The sequence below is a fragment of the Melanotaenia boesemani genome, chromosome 5 (assembly GCF_017639745.1).
Source record: "Melanotaenia boesemani isolate fMelBoe1 chromosome 5, fMelBoe1.pri, whole genome shotgun sequence".
Classification (NCBI taxonomy): Eukaryota; Metazoa; Chordata; class Actinopteri; order Atheriniformes; family Melanotaeniidae; genus Melanotaenia; species Melanotaenia boesemani.
Genome location: NC_055686.1, coordinates 10,335,799 through 10,352,070, shown reverse-complemented (window position 1 = coordinate 10,352,070; position 16,272 = coordinate 10,335,799). Strand labels below are relative to the sequence as shown.

The window sequence follows — 16,272 nt, the reverse complement described above, 5'->3', positions numbered from 1 at the left end:
GAAAGCCACCCGTCCATGGAGACTTAGCCAGGAGATCAAATGCATCTTAGGTCTTGTGCTCACTTGTTTCTTCATATTTTTTATAGATGCACTGCATATCATGCTGAAATATGACACATTTTCAGCTAATAGCTCTTAGAGTCACCTTGTTGTTGAAGAAATTTTATTTCATGCTTGTTTCACTTTATCTATAACACTTTCATAGATAAAACAAAGGAATGAAAAATATTACATGTCACTGTGATTTACTGTTAAAAAATAAATAATAATAAAATAAAAATAATAAAATCTAAAAGTTTCTCTGCTAAGTAGTCTATGCAAAAAAAACAGTGGTCCATCCCTTGAGTGAAGTTCCTTTTTATGCTCAAATTATTTATAGTCAGTGTTAAATGACTTAAAAAAAGAAAAAGTACTCATCTGAAAATGCTAGACGCACCTGACTAAATGTGTGTTTAGTAATAATTTTAGCTACTGTGTGTGTGTTTTGTGCTTGTGTTTAGGTTTTTCTGGGCTTGTTTGTAAAATGTTGTGTTTCTGAGCCTGTTTTGTTCCTTTTTGTCTCTTTTATTTAGTGCATTTATCTATCTGAAATACTTTTGTGGCTGTTTTATTTACCTGTTATCGTCATATGATTGATTGATTTAACTCTGTGGTCATTTTGAGTATCTGTGGATGTGAATATTTTAGCGTCTTTTTTATTTTTCATTTTATCTGTTGTGTTTGGCATCTTTTTTTTTTTCTTTTTTTGTGACGTCACTGACAGAGACGCAGCGCGTGCGGATCTGTTTTGTGAGAGCTCGCGACCGGGGGGGAAACAGGGAAGCTTGGAGAAAGTCGGCTGAAACCTAAAGCAACGACAGTTTGTGCTACTCCAACCGCTGTTTTTAATAGTTGTACACCTCGACATCTACTAGACACGAAGGAAAAGTGTTTAGCGGACTCCGGGAGATATCGCGGCCTGAAAAGTTGACGGTTGTTCGGGTGAACTTGTCTCCGACTTGTTGCTGTTGTGGTGGATATTAGCGACGACGGGAAAGCCGCAGGAGGAATAATGTTGCCGCTGTCCCTGTTCTGACCCAGCTTCATTTCCCTCCCAGACACACGGGAGAAAGACAAGAGGGGATACAGAAGTAAAGAAATAAGAGATAAAAACAAAGAGAACGGGGGGAGAAATGGCCGAGGCAAGGTCAGAAGAAGAGGAGGAGAGCATGAGGAGAGAAACTCGGGAACAAGTGGTCCGGAGACAGCCAAACAGCTCCGGAGGTAAAAGCTGAAAATGCTAATTTGAGTCGCATGTTTAAGTGTTTGCACCTGCTATCATTGCAACATATCGATTTCTTCAGGGAAAATAAGCTGCCACACTTGAACAAACTGGCTTAGACTTTAAATATATAGTTAAAACTGGAATAAGAGATTAAAATAACGTGCTATATTTCTATATTTCTCTGATATTATGTATGTACATACAGGGCACATCTATTTAAAGTTATGACACTTTTTAGCTACTGAAAGATCGTATACATTCCTTCACAATCCCATTTTATGTTGATTTTTGAGTATTTTAGTAAAATATCAGTACTAGTAAAAGGTAAGAAGCCTTATTATTTTAGGATTCATGTCTGATCCAAGTCAAGTTTAGTAAATCTTTGCCATGTTAGCTGATTTTTCATACATTTTGACACAATTATTTCATGGAAAAACGACTGAAGTCATTTATAGATGCACCTTTTTGTTTTTAGAATTGATTGATTTATCCATATCTTCATGAGCTAAAATGGAAAATTGTTTTAAATATTTGTGTCCGGCTTGACAAACAACTACATTTAACCTGCTAGTTTTAAAGTTGTATCATTTTAAGCATTTTATGGACCTAAAGATTTATTAGCCAACAATCAAGTGAATATTTCACAGATTCTTGAGATACAAGAAATCTGTTTTCAAGCTTAAATATTTTGCATTATTGAAATGAATGGCTTACTTTTTGTACACAAGCATGCACAGGTGTGTGATAAGTGTTAGAAAAATCATATGGTATGAGTATGGGTGTAGACTATTTTAGCTTAAAGCCATGAAGTCTTCAATCAGCACGCAGACGTATCAGCATGAGGGTCAAAGTTCCCACACAAATGTAAATCCAACCTTGAGGAGACACTAACAGTGCAAACCTGTGCCAAGACGTACAGCCATTAATTTAAATGGCAAGTCTTCCTCGTCGTCTCCATGTCTGTGGCTCATTCAGGAAAACAAAAGTAATAATTCAATGTTTTGACTGTTAAGGCTATTCTTTGTAACTGCTTGAGCAAGACTAGTGTATAATTACAGAGAAAGCCTTCAGATGACGCCTTCAGTTGTGCCCTCAGGCCAGGGTGGATATTTTTGTAGGAAAACTACTGCATATGTCTAAACACCTTTTTAAGTGATTACATGACACACTACCAACTATTTTAGTTTTAAAGCACCTATTTTGCTTCCCTTTGTGGTTGTTTTGCTAACCTTTTTAATTATCTTGACTTGAACATTAACAGGGTTTGACTGAGTTGCTGGGTTGTTGTGCTGGATATTATTTGAGCAATTACAAGCCAAAGGGAGGATAATGACATTAGTGTGATCAGTTTATCAATTATTTCCACTGAAATAATATGTAATACCAAAATAGGCCAGATATAGTTTACTCTAGACTGCTATGATGTTTTTAGATGCATAGTTAGCCTCACCAACAATTTAAAGTTTTTTTAGTTTAACCTTTAGTTAAAAAATGTAGAAATTTGACTCTTTTTTGTAGCTACCGTAACCTCTAATTTGTTTATGAGCAGATTTTTGCTTAATTAATTGACAACATTGTTTATCAGGGAAAAATATGCCTAGTGAGAAAAACTGGATTAGCTTAGTGCAGTAAAACAATCAGCACCTGCAGCATAACTAAAACTACGTTCACACTGCTGCTCTCAATGATCAAATTAGATTTTTTGAAGAAATCTCTTCTTTTGTGTGTGGTTTAGATTTTATTCACACTTTAGTGTTGTACACGTCTCTGAAGTGACCAACATGTGCAGAGGAAGACGTGATCACGCAGCACACTGTGTTTACAGAGGTAAATATGGATGCTACACTTGTTAGTGCTTGTCAGTTTTGGAGCTTTTGTGCAATCAGATCTGAAAAAACATGTTAAACATTGTTCTGTTCATTTTTTACATTCAGTCTGACCATTGTCCTTCTCATGCCAATGACATAAAAGCCGAATTAAATCATCATGACCATTCAGACTGAGTATCTATCAGATATAGTACCACATATGAATGTTGTATTTGAAAAATATCTGATTTGTGCTGTTCAGACTGTTGCATTGCAGCTTTGCTCAAATATTCTCTTGATAAGTTAGCAGACCTCTTGTTTGGCTGATAAATTGTCAGAAAACAGGTGCATCACAGTTTCTCACAAGCCAAATTGGTGTATTTCACCTACAACTTGTGTCAACAGAGACATGTTTAAAATGAACACAAAAATATAAAAAGAAACTTCAAAACAACGTGTAATTTTTACTTGTCAAAGTGGTTGATGAATTTTCTGTTTAATCGATGGATTATTAAGATGTTTAAACACTAAATATAAGGTAATGGTTGCTCTGCAGACAAATGTGAATTTTTGTGACATTTAAGTGACCCATGCATGCATTTTTTTTTTATTTTTTATTTTATTTTTTTTAATGACAGTCTCAACAAAAATCAGTTCTTTCTTTATCTGACCCAAACCACTTTTATATTGACTCCACTGTATTTCAAGGCAACATAAGTCTGAACAGATGCATCACATTTCATCCAAATTCTTCATTGAAGTGAGACGGACGTCAAACTTCTGCACCAGAGGAGGCAGGACATAGCAAGACTGAATATTAACAATAACAAAACAGTATTATATCATCATTTTTTTTGACAGATATTGTATATGTTCAAAAATGATGCAACACATTGTGGCATGTTGTATTTATGTCCTTAAACAGCATGCTGTGTGTAACGTTGCATTGTCTTCTGCGCATGAGGTTAATGTCAGAGCTGTAGACTGTTCATACAGGCGTAGAACATTTAAGTTCTTATGTGAACAACAAAGGGAAAAAAATCAGATCTCAATAACAATAACAAAAAAAAACAGAATTAATTGTACAAATCTTTGGCACTTTACATTTATTGTTATTTTACGTCATATCACTGTTTACAGCACTTTAGCTGTCAAACATTTAACTGAATAAATATATCGTTGCGTATAACAATAAAACTTACAAAACTTACAGTGTCCTGATTGTGATGTTATATAATAGTCATTAAATTTTACCTCATAATAAGGCTGCTGTGGGATTTCCAGGGAAAATAACAGGATGGATGTGTTGTCCTGCAGTTCAGCCTTCAGTACAGGAAGTAGCAGCATTCCTGGAAGTAGAAATAATTACACTACAGACACGATTTTACATCTTGATTTTAGTTCTGTCAGAATTACCATAATTACAGAATTTAAGGATTCTTACATCGTTTAATGATTATCAACTTGATGTTGGACAAGATGGAACTGGGATCAGCTTCATTGGTACACTGTTATGTTAGGTTTTGCTTTTAAAATGACAGAAATGACATTACTAAAACTATTTTCTTTAGAAAATTAAGTTTTTTTTTTGTTTGTTTGGTTTTTTTGAGTAGTTTAAGTGTAGATATATTGATCCTCCATTACAGTTATAAAACTTGCATTAATGGGAGCTATGGATACCCAGTATAAGTCAAATGAGTGGTTCAAATATAATTTGACATTGAATATGGTAAAGTGATAAATGCAATTTTTTACAGCATTCAGGAATAATAAACTTTGAAGGGGACATTTTGTTTACAGTAGACATCATTCACACAGTTTATACGTGATGAACTAAAACATTAACAGCATCATACATAAGTTGCACAAGAGTTGCATATTAAAGTGCATTGAGTAATAAAATAAATGCATAAATAAAACCAAATGCCACATATGGACTTTAGTTAATATAAGACTGGCATTGTCATGTCACTGCTGCTTGCTGGGAAATTCTCCATGTGTTCTCTTTAAGTAGTGTGAGCGAGGACCTGATGGTATGAGCTTTTTCAGATCTGGAGGTGCATGTTTATAGTCCTGATTTGGTCTGCAGGACTCATGTAGCTCTACTACATGTAGCTCCACCGCCTGAGCAGAAGACGACATGTTTCTATGTGCTGATTCACACTGGTGCTGCTTCCCTGTATCATTCTCTTGCAGCATCTCTTTGAGGAATTTGTTTAGTCTTTTTTGCCTTGAATGAGCTTTGCTTTAAATTAATCATTGAGCAAGTTTTGCTGGTTAATTTCAGTTCAAAGCTCTTTATTTTTTTAATTTAGTATTAATATTCTTTTCATGTTCATCAATCATAAAACGTCAGCGTTGTGGTGGTTGCTCTGCATCCCCTGCGGTTGACCCATTAATAATGACGTTACAAAATCGAGGTTATTGCAACAGCCCTGGAGTGTGGGCTGATTATAAGTATGTTTACTTCTTTAAACAGAGGGCTATTGATTTAAGTCTAACTTGTTTGATTTAGATTAAGGTCTCGTACAGCTGTTTGAGTATTATTTAGTCTGGTCAAAGGGTGTCCTTGGTGATTTTAGTGCTGTTTATCATAAAGCTCAGGAACACACCAGGCAGGGTAAAACATTAAGGGAGAAAAGCTGTGGACTCAGATTCTCTGCAGGGACTTTCAGAAGATTCAACCGCTTAGTTGCTTGCTCATTTCTAGCTCCACATACTGAGTTTGTGAAGCAGGCTTTCTTTTGACTATGTCCTGAGGTAATTCTGATGAAGTCATGAGGGGAAAAAATCTCAGAATAACTGCATTCACACTTGTTGCAGTGGTGTTTGTGTTTAACCCATTTAGACTGCATGGGTTATGTGAACATGGCATTGTTTTAGCTGGCAGAAATGTGCTTGTAGGTTGCTAGGGAGCCTGCAACTCTTAGGATGATAAAAGCACAGCATTTGTTAGCAACATAGAAGCCTAATCCCACTTCCTCCCCTTTCTGACAGCTGTTCACTACAGTTTGCCTGGATAGGCTTCATCAGCTATGAACATCTTGAGTAATGGCACAATTGTAGTCCAAAGCAAAAAATGTAAACTTTGCAAAACACAAAACATTAACCATTTTGTTTATCCCTTAATGTCCAATCCCATGATCAATTCTTTAGCAAATGCCATAAAAATTGAAAGAGGTTTAAACAGTCACACACATCTGTGAGCATCTGTGCTGAAAGTCTGAGTCAGCTGCTGTTGTGAAATTAAGCCCAAGCATGCAATTGCACTGAGCTGAAGTCACTCTGTTTTCATCAAATTGATCCCTCAAAGCTGCAACTTATTTCTTCTAACTCTATCTCAGAATGTTTTTATCACGAAGATTAAATAGAAATTTTTATCATTGATATCATGACAACATTAACCTGGCCGCTAGAGAGAAAATGAACTATGTGTTTGTTTGAATGGAGCATTGCTGCACCGTCTCTGGTCTCTCTGTGGAGTAACATGAGTCTGTTATTAATTTTTGTAGCATCTGAAGTTTTTTTCATAGCTATGCATATTGCAGGATAATCAAAACCTTTTAATCAACCATTTTAAGTTAAACTGCGCTCCCATTTTCTATAGCCATGTACTGGAAGTAAAAATGAGCAATAAAACTGGATGTAGTAGACATTTTGACTAAAATGTAAATGAGCATCATCATCCATGTGTCTTTAAGATTAGGCAGTCAAATGTGTGTCTGCTTTGAATAGGGTTGACCCACTTTTTTTTGCACAAAAGCTTCTCTGTGAGTGTAACAGGTGATAAATATCACATGCAAGCATCCCAGTTCGCATAACGTGTAGAAAAATGTGCTACTAGTTGACATACTAGAGCACCAACTAGCTCAATCTGCTCTGGCTAAACACGCATGCCCCACTCGCAAACACAACCACACATGCTGTCTAGAAAACAACAATAGCTGTGGGACGGTTGTAACAGCCAATCCTGTCAGTTTATTGATTATTTAGAAAATAAGTTCTGAGCAAGAATATTTACTATGTCTGAATGATATGGGGAAGAAAATCTTATTGTGATTTTTCTGACTAATTTTGAAATTAATCATTTAAATTCAAGCTTCTGTTTAGTGTTAGTGCAGAAATTTGTATTTTTACATGAGATGGATGATTACCACATGAGATGGCATCTAAATATTAACTGCTCTTTGTTCTTACACAAGGACATGAAGTTGAGATATGAGCTTCATTTACCAACTACATGATGCAACCTGTGGCTAAAACACTGAAGCCTGAAGGTTACTTTTCCTCTACAACTGGTTTATACTTTGTCCTTGTAATAAATGTGGGGGTTATTTATCTTATTTACACTAAAGTGCATCATTTCTTTCTACATGATTTTTGTATTGCACATGCTGAGTTCTGCACCAGTGTGCACACATACAAACACACACACAAACATATGAGGCTTGAACCATCCATTTTCTGTCTTTAGCCTTTTGTCAGCATGGGGTGCTGCACCGCCACTGTACCCATTCGACTGGGGGGAGCGGCTATGCAATATAATTGTTGAGACTTGTCTCTGATCCTGTATTCAATACTTCATTGCCTAGCAGGCTTTTCCACGTTTTCAAGCTCTAGTCTATTCCAACCATTGCAGAATGTCAAGTACTGAAGTTTGTCAGCCAGGAGCAACTTATGTCAGGAGACAAGCAAGTGCAAACAAGTAGGTTAAGTGGGATAACCGGGTTTCGTGGGAGCAGGAGTTGTTGTGGCTGAAGAAAGAAAATGTTCTGTGATATCTACAAGAAATCTGACAACAACAATGGGTCTGTTGTGGGATTTACAAGGTTGCAAAAATGGCACAGAAAGATCACAAAATTATCTGTTACTTAAATACTTCAGGGGTGATCAGCCAATGGGTGTGGTATTACATATTAAGAGCCACTATGATTAATGTCCACACATTGTCCCAATTTTAAGAAAAAAAAAGTAGGGCTATATGTTAATTAAATTAACTTAATAACTTTGGCTTAATGGAAGGACATTGGAAGGCTTTATGGTGAGAATGTCACGTCTGAAAGCATAAAACCAAGTATGGTTTCAGCACAGGGTGAGGCACGGGGTCTACGGTTTTTTAGTATATGCATGAAGAGGGTCCTCAAGGAAAATAGGTTGGGAACCACTGATATAGATACTTAATCAATGTTAAGGAAAAAGAAAGCCTTGCACATCTATGGTTGCTAATTTTCTGAAAGAAATAATTATATTGCTTGAATCTGACTTCTCATTTGGCAGCATCTGTTGCTCTTAGTCATGGACGCTGTGTGTTAAAACACTGCACTGTACTGAATGACATAATCTGGAAATTTAATGAGACGGAGAAAACTTTATTAATTCCCAGAGGGAAATTAAGCCTGTTCTGTTTCTCCTTTATTAAAACAAGTGTAATTGTTTTTTAAAACTTGAACTTAAATGTTCAAAAACACCACAGAAATGTAGCCAGCTGCAGCTGTAATCATGTTTCTGGCTTTTTTTCTGTGGGAAATATCTGTCTTCAGCGCTAAAAGCTCCTCTATGTTCACCTGCTCTTCAGTGTCTTGGATGGTAACATCAGCTTTATGTATGTATGGCCTGCTGGTTCTTAACCCGTGACCTCTGACCTCCCCGTACCAAACAAGAATCCTAACAGATGACGAATGCTGAGTAAAAGCTGCTGCGCTGTGCATCTGCGTGTTCGAGCACAGCTCCAGCACACAGCTCAAACATCTGGAAGTGTTAAAACGCTGATGACTCCAGCAGAATCCCACAGCAGCCAATCACAGCTTCACTTCCTGGAAGCTTCCTGCCAGTCAGGACGCGAGCCAGAACAGATGGGCGGTCCAGGTAGAGTTTCAGAGACAGAGAAAGTAAAGGGAAAGAAGAAGAGGACAGAAAACTAAAGATTATTTCTCAAGTTTTTGGAGCAGCAAAGAAAGTATAAAGAATATAAAGACAGAATCACTGGGAGAAAGCTTTCAGACACGTCAACGTTTTTGTTTGGATTGGAACAAAAGCCAGGCTGACCTGGTTATTAGTTTAAGCTTTGAAGAGGAGAGGAAGGAAAGGAGGTAGGAAATGGAAAAATCTTAATTTACAAAGAAAGAAATCCAACTTTACTTTTACTTTCTCATCCAGTTTCTTTATTTTCTTTGTATTTAAGCTTAAAAATGTAGTTGTGAAAGGCTCAGGTGAGGAATTGATAACTAAAATTTTTATTTTATTGTCTGAATGTTCTTTTTTTAATCAGCTGGCTGGTCAACAAGTACCATTTGATGTGTCATCCTTTTTTTTTTGTTGTGTTGATGTACTTTCTGTATGTGATACTGATTTGTTTACCACTTCTTTGACAGCTTCAGACATGACTAAAAATGACTAAATTAAATGTCAGTGGTTATTTTCTTTGAATCAGATTGGTTTGGCTTGATTAGCTTGGTTTGGTTGCAGGGTTTTACTTTTTGTTATGCATGTTAATAGTGTTGGTTTAGGACATTTCCCATATCACTGAAAAAGAAGGGTTAAAAAAATTAGAACAAAGGACAAACACTGACAGTTTGGATAAATGTTTTGGTGACAATGTACAAGACATCAGTAGGCAGAATAATGATCCATTGTAAGAAAAATAGTTCATCTGAGCTGATAAGTTTTAATTTGTACGTTTTTTTGCCCTATAAATACCTGTAAATAAATTAAATAATAGTACTAATAATTATAATAACCAGGTATGCAGATGTCTACAGTTTATATACACATAAAGAGCAACTGTATTAATTAGTAGACAGACAACACTACATTAAGTAACATCTAAAAATCCAACTTTAGTTGAGAAAACATATTTAGGTAATTGAGAACATCAGCACTGAGTTTTTAGAAGCCTTGAGATTTGAATTGATTACATTTCTTTCAATGATTAGATGCATCTCCATGTTTTGCATCCTCATAATATTACAAAACCACTAGTGTTGAATCATTTATATTTGAATTGGCTGTAGGATGCACATTTAAATGTGTTTTGAAGAGAAATTTATGGTGGAAGCTCCACCATCTAATAAATGACAACATGATGGCAACATTTACACATTTAGTCCTTGTGACATTTGAAGCATTGTCTGTGGTAATACAGGTAGCATCTTTCCACCAGGTCCCTGTAGCTGTTGTTCGTCTCAGACCAGCAGCTATGTTCTGCCCGGTGTGATCTGGAAAAAATTAGTTTGGAGACATTTTGTTTTCACGTTGAAATCTGCATCAATAAAATGTAGCGCGACATTTATATACTCGGTGCAGCTTGACCACAGGTCTGTAGCGGTGGCGAAACATGGGACTGTAGCCACATCCTTCACAACACCCTCACCACACTCATCATAAGGGCAGAGAGACACTCCACTAACATGGAGACAAGATGGCCGTGATACCGTTTGTCTAAGTGTTGATGAGGTTCTTAAATCCTGGATTGTTCACTGTGTTAATTGAGAAAAAAACTTCAGTTTGTTTATAAAGTTTGTCTCTCTGTGTCTCTGGAAGCTGGTGGGTTATTTAGTGGTCACTCACAAAAATTGAACATTTTTCTATTTTCTTGTGTCGCGTCACAAGCCTCCGTGTGCACGTCTATGTGAACAAATGCATCATTTCACATGCATGAATGTCGCCTGTCTCTTGGCTGGAGGAGGGCAGCGATTTTAGCCTCATCGCACAAGTTCCACAGAAAATGATGGAGAAGGAGCGACATCGCCTCCCGTGGTCCAGCCCATAACTGGCGAGGTGTTTGCAGCTCGAGCTGAATAAAACTAAAGCGGCCGGAGCGGTGGGAGGAGTCTGCAGCAGAGCGCTGCAATGCCAGCGGCGCTCGATTTGTGAAGGACAAAAATAATCGGACAATTACATTTTTATGATCGTTGAAAACCCAGATCGTTAATTGTGATTAAAATTCGATTAATCGCCCTGGTACTTTGTATATGTTTTATCACCACTGCATTTATACATCTTATATAATTAGTTCTTCCTGGAAACAAAAAATATTACATGACATTTGAGCGAATTGCTTTTTTTGGGAGAGGGTTTCTCAGGAATAGGGTGTAAAATAACTTCAATTATGGCCATAAAAACCCTGATTAACCTTGTTTACTGTAATTTTGTTTACCCTGCAAAGTGTTGAATATGTTCTATCAGTGTATTAATACAGAAGTATTCGTGACCACATCAGATTTCAAATTAAAAATCACTGAGAAAATTTAAACCTCACGAGAACTCGTACGAGAAGACATTTATTTATTTATTTATATATATGATACCTGTTATTTTCACACAGTGAAATTCTTCTGTGTCAGTACAGGCAGATGCAGCAGTAAAGAAACAACTTTAAAGTTAACTTTTATCTCTTTTTTTTCTTTGGGAACCACCAGAACCTTTTTTTTCTTTTTTGGCTGATTCAGGCAGAACTTTCTACATGTACACAGGGTAATCTGCTTGTTGTTTGTGTTCATTATGTTACAAGGGTATGTAAGGGTGGTTTGGTTTCCTGTTTGATTTGGTGGATGTACCAGGGCTCTTATTAGTACTAAAAGTGGTTTGTTGTGCTGCTTAGGACAAATCCCAATATTTATACTCTTCTCAGCTGACCAGCAGCTTATATGGACCAAATCATTTATATATTTTGGAGAGATTCCAATTATGCTGATCCTCATTTTTATCCCATGCTTAAAGACGCTGTAGATGTAAAGTTATCTGAAAGGAAAGTCATGTTTTTTTTTTTTATCTGACCAGTTTTTAGGTCTTGTTGCCTTTTTCTGGGTTTTATAATCGGATTAAAAGGCAGTGGTTGAAACGAGAGCTCTCACATAAAATGCTAAATTCTGCTGTCACGTTTCAGTCAGTAAATGAAAGATATTTAGTTTGCAGGCTTATTAACTACAAACCACCTTCCTGTTTCTTCCAGGTCGTCCTGACCGCCGTAAGCCAGAGCATCGTCACAGGTAAGTGGTTTAGCTTTTCTTTGTCTTTGTCAGGAAGTATGCATGTAAACCTTTCCACATGCAGGAAGAGTTGTTTGAATCTAGGTTAAATAAAAGAGAGAAAAAGCATAAAAGAGAACAATTACAGTAGCTTTGATTGAGATAGCATCTCAAACTAAAAATTCCTTCAGTCTTCCTGTTGGAAGCGTTTTTATGAAATTGCCACCATGTTGTTATCTGCTGCTCAGCTCAGCTCCGACTTGCAGGGAATACTTTCCTCTCCTTTGGTCTCCGGTTCTTACATACTCTTTAAAGCATTTGTCTGTTGGCTGGTTGGCACAGCAACTAGCTGTAGAGGTCACAGGGTTTAAAGACTGTGTGTGTGTTTTATGGAGAGGAAACAAAGCCTTGTTTTTGTTGCGCTTATGTCATTTTAAGTGGTGGGCATGTGAGAAGTACCACTGATTGTAAACAGGCTGTGAATCCTTTTAACTGTCCACATTAGTCCTGGAGCTGTTTAAAATTATTGCATACACGTTGAATACTACAGACTTATCTTGTTATCATTGTTTCTAAATAGCTTGTCTAAATATGTAGTCTGCCTGTCAGTATGGTGGATAAGTTGCTGTGGAACAAAGTGGTCTGTAATTTCTAAAATGGAAATAATCTTTAATTAAAGTAAAGGGAATCCCAGGGATAAAAAGAAAATTGATGTTTCTTTTATCTCTCTATTTCCTGTTAAATGCCCAGGCTAAGCTGCTTTAAGCGCCCTCTGCGACCCCACCCCAGAAAAAGATTTAAAATATTAATCTTTTGTTTTAACCCCTGATGATGAGAGCTATTTGTCTGCATGCCAACTGAAACTTCTTGATGACGTCTGAGATGAGTCGAGTGACTTCTTGTCAGTGAAGAGCCTTGTAGTGTGAACGCACCAGCATTTCAATAGTCCTGATCACAAGAGAGAAATGTTGGATAAACATCACAACAATCCAACGATACCTCAGATCTGAACTTGACTGCAGTGTTCCTGCCAATTTTCTGCAGGTATACGCGTCACTTCCTGTAAATGAACTTCGGGTGAATATTTGGGATGGGCACTTAAAGGCATTTTCTAAGTTGACTAGTCAGGCTAATTAAAATTGATTTGTCAATCGGTTTTCTTGGCATCAAGTGTCCGCTTTACATGAACAAGCGTTTTTTTGTGTTTCTTTAAAGATTTTAAGGCCTCTCATGGCCTTTATTGCACAGTAGTGAGATAAGAAAGGGGACCAGACATGGAGAGGGAGACATGTAGCACAGCGTTCCAGACCAGGAGTCGAATCTGAGTCGGCTTTGGTGAGAAGCTGTGGCCTCTGTCTGTGGTACGGCTGCGCTAACTGGTGGGCTAAATGACGCCCACACACGAATGCTTAGTGACAACCAAACCAATCCTTCTCCATCCTCTTTCAGTCTGTTTTTTTGTTTGTTTTGTTTTTTATCTCCTTAAGCGCAACATTTTTGTGACGGTTAATAAGTGAGTCCTCATCGTGCTAGTAGAACTCTGGTAAGCTAGCATAATGCGCTTTTGACTTTTTTTGTCCAGTTGAGTGAAATACTTTCATGTTTACTTTTGGTTCGTTGCTGTCATCAACATCTGCTCCAGTCTGTTGCCTCTGCTTCTACAAACTTTAGCGCAGTAAACATTATTTTCACGTGTTCTGCAGACTGAGACATAACTCCCCTCCTGTCCCAAACAAGACTGAATCGACTTTTAAAAACAGTTGTTGACAATGAATGCCGTTCTGAATAATTGGCTAATAGATTAGTCGTGCAGATCCCTAGTAAATAAAAAAAATGCTGGTCATTGTTGTGCGTAAGAGTGCACCTGAGTATATCTGGGAGAACATTGACAGTTTTTTGTGCATACATTCATGTGTTATGCTTATTAGTGCGATTTTTCATGCTTGGTTATGGTTCGACAGTTTAGCCAAAAGCCAAAAAAAATCTTTGTTTTTCATTTTTTAATGTTTAGAATGGTGTAATATACATATTATTGAAGCGAATGCAAAGAAAATATAAAAATGACAAAAGAAAACAGGGATGGAGAAACCTTCATGATGTTTCAGAGGAAACCATCTTTTCAGCTGCACTGCTCTCCAGGGTTTACGATACTGAGCAAAAGGGCCAGTTTTAGCTGTACCAGACAGCTGCAGCTTGGTGGATTGATCTCAACATGGTAACAAAGCTAACCAACCGGTCTTTTCTTCTGTAATTTTCCTTCACACCGGATAAAAGAGGCAGCTAAACATTGTTAAAATTCCTTTCATGGTTGTGTGTGCTGCTACTTTAAGCTTCAGCAGGTAGGTAACATGACTACTGCTATCTGGTATTTATTTATCATTATCTGTGCCTTTGACTGTCATAAATCAAGGTTTTGATTTTCTTGCAAACCTCACGCCTGCTATTGTTGCCAAGGAAATGTGACCGCTACATGCGTAATGGTATTTGAGTGACAGTGGAGGAACAAAAGAGATTTTAACCTTTTTTTTCCCCACGCTGTTGTGATTATCCATGGTCCACATAACATTCATAACATTTATTTAATACTCACAGAAGCAGAAATACAGTAAATGTTGTGGTTGCTTTGGCTGTTTGGTTTCCACTGTTATTGACTATTATCAGAAAGCTAATTTACCCTTTTCTACATCCCCAGTTTCCAGTTGTTCTCTTTGTATTGGCTGCAGTGTACATGCCAATGTCCTGCTGCATTTGTACATTTATTTTCCATCAGTCTTGAGCTGAAGTGTTGCACCGTCGGGCACAAACACACTTGAAAATGATGTAATGGAGAAAAAGGAAAAGCGTGAACAAGGTTTACCAGAGGCAAAATCCAGCAGCAAACTGGGATATAGCATATTCACACAAACTCAGACTTAAAAAAAGATAATTCTTTAAAGTTAAACCAAAACTTTGTTTACTCCAAACAAGTCTTAAATTCGTAATTAGTTTTTTTTTTGGTTTGTTTAATGTTTTTTATTTTTTTCTTTCGAAGCTTTTTTAGCAAACAGAAATGAGAGTGTTTTTCCACTTGTGCGTAAAGGAAAGAAGTTTGGACGTGTAAGTTTGGGCAGTGTCAGGGTGACTCATTTGTCTGTTAATAGTTAGCGATTTTAGACAGAGAGAAACTCAGCAAGCAGGCAAGAGTGTTGCAGACAAAGATTGTTAGACTGATAAGGAAAGAGGGAGAGATCCTTGAACATCTGTCATCCTCCTTCGGGCTTGGTGAGTCTGGCTATTGATTCCTAACCTGCCTAGCAACACCCACCTTTCCATTTACACTGGAAGAGCTTTGGCTTTCCTTTGATCCTGGACTTCCTGAAATATCTTTGAGTTACAGATCGGATTGCTGACAGCTGGAGAATATGTTGAATTTTCCAAGTTTTATTTATGGTAATTTTGTAAAATATGCTGTGAGCATATTTTTCACCTCGGAGGATTAAAAGTGGAACATTGTCTTTAATAAAAGACACTGTGACGTAAGTTACACTGGAGTTCATTAAATGAATTGGATGTTTGGCATGCAGCAAAGTCAGCGTTCTGTAGGTGTGTTGGTGGTTTCAGGTGCCCAGCAACCAGACAACGTGGTGTTAGCTTTCAGCTTCTTGTTACCTTTACTCTGGTGTCAGACACATCCTCTATACAGTCATAGTTGGAAAACTTTGTTTTACTGTGTGGTACGAATACCTGTCTCAGTTTACTGCCCCAAAAGTTTTGCAGAAATTTGAATCATATTAATTTTCATAACAATGTACCATCATTTTTTTCTGAAATCAAACTTATAGAAGCAGATGTAAAAATTTGCTGAATACATGTGGTTTCATAGACAGATAATACAAACCTGAAGTCAAAAATCCTTTGTTAACTAAATTAAAGAAGCAATCCTCAGTCTGAGCTCTAACCAGTTAGCAGTGGGTATTTCCAGTGAGAAAGCAGATATCAGGGCAAAAGATCAAGTCTGACCTGCTCATGTAAAGATTTCTTTTTAGATCAATGATGTGTATCATGAGTCTCCTCATAGGTCTTTATGAACCTGTTTTTACTCTGATCACTACCTGAACTCGAGGCTAAAGACTAAACTAATACTCTGATTTTGTTGTTACTGGAAGTTCAGATTCATATTACTGCAGATTAGACAGGTATTAAGTGTTTTCTCTGTAAGTCTAGCTGGATCATTCATAATTATTAACCACTAGGG

General features: G+C 37.1%; 3 protein-coding genes across 7 annotated transcripts in view; 1 reads left to right on the top strand and 2 right to left on the bottom strand.

The window, feature by feature from the left end:
- The window catches only part of LOC121639776, a 565,698-nt gene that overhangs the window by 113,332 nt on the left and 436,094 nt on the right, over positions 1-16,272 (bottom strand). The window lies entirely within an intron of this gene.
- LOC121639814 overlaps positions 1-16,272 on the bottom strand; it is an 882,884-nt gene that overhangs the window by 450,758 nt on the left and 415,854 nt on the right. The gene's annotated exons all lie outside the window — the stretch shown is intronic.
- LOC121639714 (SH3 domain-containing protein 19-like) overlaps positions 773-16,272 on the top strand; it is a 48,539-nt gene continuing 33,039 nt past the window's right edge. For 2 of the 4 annotated variants that reach the window (XM_041985158.1, XM_041985157.1), the window contains exons 1-2: positions 774-1,263; positions 12,023-12,059. In XM_041985158.1, coding sequence (XP_041841092.1) covers positions 1,173-1,263; positions 12,023-12,059 — 128 coding nt within the window. In that variant the 5' untranslated portion in view covers positions 774-1,172. Of the gene's footprint in view, positions 1,264-12,022; positions 12,060-16,272 lie in introns of all 4 variants that reach the window. The other 2 variants (XM_041985159.1, XM_041985160.1) reach the window with 2 other exon arrangements.